Here is a 7361-nt window from a genome sequence, read left to right as displayed (position 1 = left end):
CCCCCCTTCCTCAACTCCTCCAAGTTTTCCCACACATACACCTCCCCTCATCCCTATATCCACCGCTTATTTGATCACTGCCTCCTCTCACTTTTTCTACTTCAAACCCAGATGCACCTTGTGCTTACACAGTTGCCATGCACAGATACCAGGGCTTCAGGCCTCACATCCTATCACACCCCATGCCTCCCCATCATCACACCCCATCCCAACCTTTCACACCCCATCCCTCCCCATCATCACACTCCATCCCAACCTACCGCAGCCATAATACCCAATACCCCCATCCCACCAAATTATACCCCATCCCACCTCATGCCACCCCACCCCATTAGTTAAGCATAATAAAATAAATACTTTATTATTTAATTAATTAATAGTAAACAAAAATAAACTCAACACTTTTATTTGAAACCAAATTAAGTTTATTTGGAACAGTGTTCAAAGGCAAAGGGAAAGGCAAAGGGAAAAGGAATGAACTTGCTGGAAGGGCAATGTGAGGGTTCAGCCTGGTAACCTGGAGAAGACTCCAGGGTCGTGAGGAAGGCTCCAGCTCATTTCTTCTTGTTGACATCATTCAGGGTAAGCTTTCCGAAGAGATACTCAGCAATGCCTAATTCTGGAGTTCCCATCTGGCGCATGCTGATCAGGTAGCCGCTCATCTCCTTGAGGATTTCAACTTGCTTGGGCAGAAAGTGCTTCTGCAGGAAGCCACACAGCTGGGCATCACCTCTGTTGGTGGCTAGCTGGTGCAGGGCCACAAGGCTTTGGTTGAGGTTCAGCTCCAGCTGGAAGGCATGCTCCATGGCCCGGAAGCCACCCATCCAATCATCACGGTCTGGCTTGTAGATTGTGCGGAGAAAGATGCGACCTCCACGCTGGTTTTGCAAAGCCAGAAACATCTCAGCATTTGTAGTACACTCGTGCGACTTGTTCAGGAAGAAAGTTGCAAAGTTCTCCAGGGCCACATCGTCACGATCACAGTAGCAGGCCATGGACAGGTAGTTGTAGGAGGCGGAGAGCTGCATCCGGACTTGGCTGTTGATAGCAACCTCACAATCAATGTGGTAGTTCTGTCGCACTTGAGAAGGTATAAAGACCACAGGTGGTGGCATAAACACCAATGGATAGGCAGCCCTGGCTCTGAAGAAGCGGGGTGGGCAGCGCTGGCGTTGGTGACGACGAGGCCTTCGCAGAAAACCCATAGTGGGCAACAGAGCGACCCACTAGCTTAAACTCCTGGCTGAACTTGTAGCAGAAGCAACAAAGTGTATGACGGAGGTCCAGGTCCGTTAAAGTCGGGCGTTAAGATGTGTGTTCTGAGTTCTATAACAGTTTTCATGACTCTTCATTCATAATGTAACTTACGTAGTATTTTGAAAAGTTATTAATGACGAACAAACATTTTTAGCGAATCACCCAATTTCCTTAAACAAGCTATGCGAATATTACCTAAACGTGATTGTTTATTAATATGCTGCTTTTCATGATTCCAGCAGTTGTATTTGATATCATTAAGTTTTTTTTCAGCGACAGCTCTCCTCGATGACTTCAATGTGCAGACAAATGACAACCTTGAGTGAGGAGGCCCAAGTTGGGTCCGGGGGTCAGAGCCTGCTGTGATTCCTTTGGCTGCCCGGGTGACTTTGCTCTATCTGGCCTCTTTGGACATTTTAACTTTGCAATTGCATTGGTGGCATTCAGGAACCTTCTCGGTTTCTTGCATTGCAGGGTTGTTCCTCAGAATGAGTTACATTTGTTCCTCAGAATGAGTTACATTTGTGTATTGACACTACCTCTTCCTACCTTATTAATGTAACTATTTTGTACCTTGGGGGTCAGAATATTCTTCCAGGTGGGAGAAGGATTATTTTGTGTCCTTTAGAGTAGTTCTAGAATTGCTTAAAACTGTTCTATACTTCTGCTTTTCTTCTGATTCACAATCATTTATTGTGGTTTCTGGAGATTAAAGGGCCTCATACCACAGAAATTTATTCCCCTCACCACACAGGGATGGAAAACCATTACATAGGGAAACTACATTGGGATAAGAAACTGCATAGGCGTGGGAAAGGTCAATGCAAAGATTAATGGGACAGAGTCTTGTGTTTGAAGAATTAGAGATACTTATTAATTTCATGTCCAATTCAGGAATCTTGGGTACTGTTTAATTTTTAACACTGTTTTGGTAATTTCTTTAAGTATACTAAGTTTTCTACTCAAGTCTTTTCATTCTCTAAATTAACCAATCTATAAAAAAAAGTCTAAAGTCTATTGGGGTGAAGGGGAGGAGGATTGTAGGAAGGAGGGTGGGGCAGTGAGTAGGATGTAAAGAGAATCAAGAGAAAATTGAAACAACAACAACAGCAAATAAGCTACCTAAATCCAAATCCTTTTCTTGGTATCTATTTTTAAGTTAACTCACACTCACATATCACCCCCAGGTCTGGCAGACTCATTTTTTTCTCAGGAAATTGGAAGAGCGACTGAGTCAGAGTGAAAACAGATAGGAAGTCAATGTGTAGGGTAAAATGACAGAAAGTAATAGAAATGACTCAGTCTAGGCACGTTTTTGATAAAGATTACCCTTCTAGCTCAAAGCCCTATGAGGCCCAAGGAATTATTTCATCTTCAAGCTCCCGTTCCACATACATGAGATCAAGTATGTCACTGTAGCTTGCTTTCAAGCTACCTTCTATTGACTCAACCAGAAGACTGAGTTCTAGAAGGACACTCTAGTTTCTAATTGAGTAAATAAAGCTGCTAGCGGGTTGTTCATTAATAAAAGCCGTTTCCAATGATGACATTCCAAACTGTGTGAGACACACTATACCCAACAGTAATTCATCATTAAATCCCTTTGAAGTTTGGAAAGCAGATCTGGAAATATTTGTAAACAGACCGATTCCTATAATTTCATCCTATTATTCCTAGCTTTGGACCAGCTCGCAAACTGGTTGAAATTTTCTATTTGTTGCTTTTCCCAAGTTCCTATTTTACTTGACCTTTCTTTTTATATTCTAGTGGTTAAGAATGAATGTTCCCACCAACCCAAAGAATGTTTCATTGAGTTGCTCAGGCTGGCTTTGAACTCCTCTGTCGTCCAGGAAGGACTGGAACTTGTGATCCTTCTACCTCAACCTTCCTATCAGGTGGCATTACAAGTCTGCCTGCCCAGTACAACTTTGTCTTTCAACTTAAGACCTTATCTACTTAGTTACCTTAACATAAGAAAGGGCAAGACAGTGGAACCATAGACAAAGCCTTTGGAGATAAATTCCCAACAGTCACTATTATTGCCTGTCACATAAGCCAAGACATTTGGACTTGGTAACTAAACATCCTTGCAACTTATCAATAATTATCTCTTATTCTGATATCATCTGACTCATGTGATTTAGATTCTGAGGAACTATTCTGTGAATCCTTATAGGGAAAGAATAGCTATATAATAATTACTCACTAAAAAAAGACAATTATGCTCCTTCAAATTTATATCATATAAATATGACGTACTATAATATCTGGAGAGAAAAAGAAGCCTAAAGAAACTTCAAAAGCTGAGGTCTAAGTTACATTGCATTCTACAAGAACTTTAACCATAGTTTATGCCCAGGATATAGGGAGACCGGGTCCACAATAATTAAAGCAGTCTCCTTCCATTTAGACTTCTTTGCTTTTCATGTTCTGGTGAAATTATCCTACAACCCCCCCCCCCCCCGAAGGTTTTACTTATAAAAATGTTAAAATTATCGTTACAACTTATAGACAAATCAGCATGGTGTGCCTCCTAATGTGATGTTCTGATACAGACACAAAAACATTTCCATCACCATTATGTCAGAAGAATACATAAATCCAAAGCTAATCACAGTAAAATAGAATGCAATCGTACAAGAGACAGTCTACAAAACAATTTGCCTGTACTTAACAAGAACATCTATGATACAAAAAGAAATGAAAAGGAAAGGAAAGAAAAGAAAAAAATATAGGCTAAGCACTAATCCTTATTAGAGTTGGCAGGAGAAACATGATTACTCAGTATAATTATTAAACATTGTTTGGCTCTAGGAAAAAAAATCCAGAAAAAAATTATATTTGTTGTAACCCTTGATTTCTTCCAACTTGGTTTGTTGCTTCTCCTACAAGTTCAACAGCAATTCAAGGTCGTGGGTCACGCTGTTGCCCACCATGTGTTTTCTGCAAGGGCCTTTCACCAGTGCCAGAGCTACTGACCCGCTTCTTAAGAGTAAGGGTAAAAAAAGAGTAAGGGGACTCACAGTTACTGTAAGCACTGTGACTCTTAAGATTTGTAAGAGACTTATAAATCTCTGCATTAGCTAGATTTAGCTGCATAACCTGCTGTACAAAAGCTTCTCTGACCAAAGTTGAGATAACACAAACCTATGCATATAAACACAAGTATTTAGAGGGCAGCATGACAACAAAACCATTTAGCAAAACACCAGGAGGCTTCCTGCTAGGCCTGTTATTAGTTTACAGAGAGCTCCACTAGGCTCCTCCCAGGAATTCAGCAACAGTAACCTAGCAACAGCTTATAGCAGAACCTGCCACTAGGTGCTAGGCAGGTGCTTCTCTCTCTCTCTCTCTCTCTCTCTCTCTCTCTCTCTCTCTCTCTCTCTCTCTCTCTCTCTTTCACACACACACACACACACACACACACACACACACACACACACACACCCTCCCTCCCTCTCTCTCTCCCTCCCTTCGACCCTCCTTCCCTCCATCTCTCCCTCTCTCCCTCTCTCCTTTCTCCCTCTCTCCCTTCTCCCTCTTCTCTGTCCCCTCCCTCCTCTCTGTCCTCTCCCTCCTCTCTCTCTCCTCTCTCTCCCTCCTCTCTCCCCTCCCTCCTCTCTCCCCCTCCCTCCTCTCTCCCCCTCCCTCTTCTCTCCATCCTCTCTGTCCTCTCCCTCCTCTCTCCCTCCTCTCTCCCCCTCCCTCCTTTCTGTCCTCTCCCTCCTCTCTCCCTCCTCTCTCCCCCTCCCTCCTCTCTCCCCTCCCTCCTCTCTCCCCTCCCTCCTCTCTCTCCCTACTTCCTCTCTCCCTCCTCTCTGTTTTCTCCCTCCTCTCTGTCCTCTCCCTCCTCTCTCCCTCCTCTCTCCCCTCCCTCCTCTCTCCCCTCCCTCCTCTCTCCCTCCTCTCTGTTTTCTCCCTCCTCTCTGTCCTCTCCCTCCTCTCTCCCTCCTCTCTCCCCTCCCTTCTCTTTCCCCCTCCCTCCTCTCTCCCTCCTCTCTGTTTTCTCCCTCCTCTCTGTCCTCTCCCTCCTCTCTGTCCTCTCCCTCCTCTCTCCCTCCTCTCTCCCCTCCCTCTTCTCTCCCTCCTCTCTGTTTTCTCCCTCCTCTCTGTCCTCTCCCTCCTCTCTCCCTCCTCTCTGTCCTCTCCCTCCTCTCTCCCTCCTCTCTCCCCTCCCTCCTCTCTCCCTCCTCTCTGTTTTCTCCCTCCTCTCTGTCCTCTCCCTCCTCTCTCCCTCCTCTCTGTCCTCTCCCTCCTCTCTCCCTCCTCTCTCCCCTCCCTCCTCTCTCCCCTCCCTCCTCTCTCCCCTCCCTCCTCTCTCCCCTCCCTCCTCTCTCCCTCTCTGTTTTCTCCCTCCTCTCTGTCCTCTCCCTCCTCTCTGTCCTCTCCCTCCTCTCTCCCTCCTCTCTCCCTTCTCTCTCCCCTCTTCTTCCACTTTCCCCTCTCCCTCCTTCCTGTTCTATCCCTCTCACCCTCTCCCTTCTCTTTCCCTTCCTTCCTCTCTGTCCTCTCCCTCCTCTCTGTCCTCTCCCTCCTCTCCCCCTCCTCTCTGTTTTCTCCCTCCTCTCTCCCTCCTTTCTCCCTCCTCTCTGTCCTCTCCCTCCTCTCTCCCTCCCCTCTCCCTCCTCTGTCCCCTCCCTCCTCTGTCCCTCCTCTCTCCCCTCTCCTCTCTCTCCCCCTCCTCTCTGTCCTCTCCCTCCTCTCTCCCAGGTGCTAGGTAAACTGTGTGTGCCCAGGAGTCTGCCTTGGTTCTCCTGCACTTCACAGAGGGCCTGACTGCAGACCTTGCCCTGCTGGCTCTAGCCACACCTCTGCCTTTCAGATGCCTCAGGCACAGGCTGCTGACCCTGCTTGCTGTGGATAATGATTGCCATAGGCCAGGCAAATAAAGCACACTAGTCCTTCTTCATGTCTCTCTTTCCCTCGCACATCTCTGTGCGCTCTGAGCTGAGCCTCTGATCATTGTTTCGTGGGTCCTTTGTCTGGATTTCATTCCATATTCTAGTTTAAATCCACTCTCTCCACAGGATGCTTGCTCTTGACTAGCCCATGTGGACTCCTGTCCCCCTTCCCCTCCTGTAGCTCTACACTAGGAGATGCTCTCCAGACTTTCTGAGTTTCAGATCCTCCCAGCCACAGACAAGTGATTCTCAAACACCTTTTATATGCAACTGTGCTCCGCTCTACACTTAAACTTCTACCTCCCCACTCTTTTTTTAATCTTTTATTGAGTATCTTCTTCATTTGCATTGCCAATGGTAAAACCTTTACCAATTTCCCCCCTCCCAAAAGCCCCCTTCCCAAAGATTCCCTACCCCTCCTCCCCCCCCTGCCTCCATGTATATGCTCCTCTACCCGACACACTCCCCCCCCTCAACTGTCCCCCCAGTCCTTTTCCCTTTGTTGGGGCCTCTGTTGAGCCTTTACCTGACCAAAGACCACCCCTCCCACTGATGCCCAACAAGGCATTTCCTCTGCCACATTTTTGGCTGGAACCATGTGTGCCCCTTGGTTGATGGTTCAGTCCCTGGGAGTCTTAGGGTGTCTGGGTGGCCGAAATCATTGTTCTTCCCATGGGGCTGTAAACCCCTTCAGCTCCTCCATTGAGGACCCTAAACCCAGTCCAATAGTTGGTTGCTAGCATCTGCCTCTGTACTTGTAAGGCTCTGGCAGGACCCCTCTGGAGACAGCCATGGCATGCTCCTTTTGGTACACGCTTCTTGTCATAGTGTTGGGGTTTGTTGACTGTTTATAGGATGAATCCCCAGGTAGGGCAGTCTCTGGTGGACTTTACTTCAGACTCTGCTCCACACATTGTCTCCCTTGTTGTTCCTGTGAGTATTTTGTTCCCTTTCTCAGAGAAACCATAGCACCCTCCCTTAAGTCCTCCGTCTTCTTGAGCTTCCTGTGCCGGGTGAATTGTAACTTGTTTATTTTGAGCTTTTAGACTAGCATCCGCTTATTAGTGACTGCATACCATGTGCGTTCTTTTGTGATTTGGTTACCTCGTCCAGGATGACACTTTCTAGCTCTATCCATTTGCCGAAGAATTTCATGAATTCATTGTTTTTAATAGCTGAATAGTACTCCATTGTGTATACATA

General features: G+C 46.3%; 1 protein-coding gene across 1 annotated transcript; it reads right to left on the bottom strand.

Moving 5' to 3' along the window:
* Positions 1-554: 554 nt before the first annotated feature.
* LOC127675515 (ferritin heavy chain-like) lies at positions 555-1205 on the bottom strand. The gene has a single exon (XM_052171605.1). It carries the CDS (start codon positions 1203-1205, stop codon positions 555-557), a length of 651 nt encoding a protein of 216 aa, XP_052027565.1.
* Positions 1206-7361: the final 6156 nt, after the last annotated feature.

This window comes from Apodemus sylvaticus, chromosome X, assembly GCF_947179515.1.
Source record: "Apodemus sylvaticus chromosome X, mApoSyl1.1, whole genome shotgun sequence".
Lineage (NCBI taxonomy): Eukaryota > Metazoa > Chordata > Mammalia > Rodentia > Muridae > Apodemus > Apodemus sylvaticus.
This window is presented reverse-complemented; position numbering and strand designations above follow the sequence as displayed.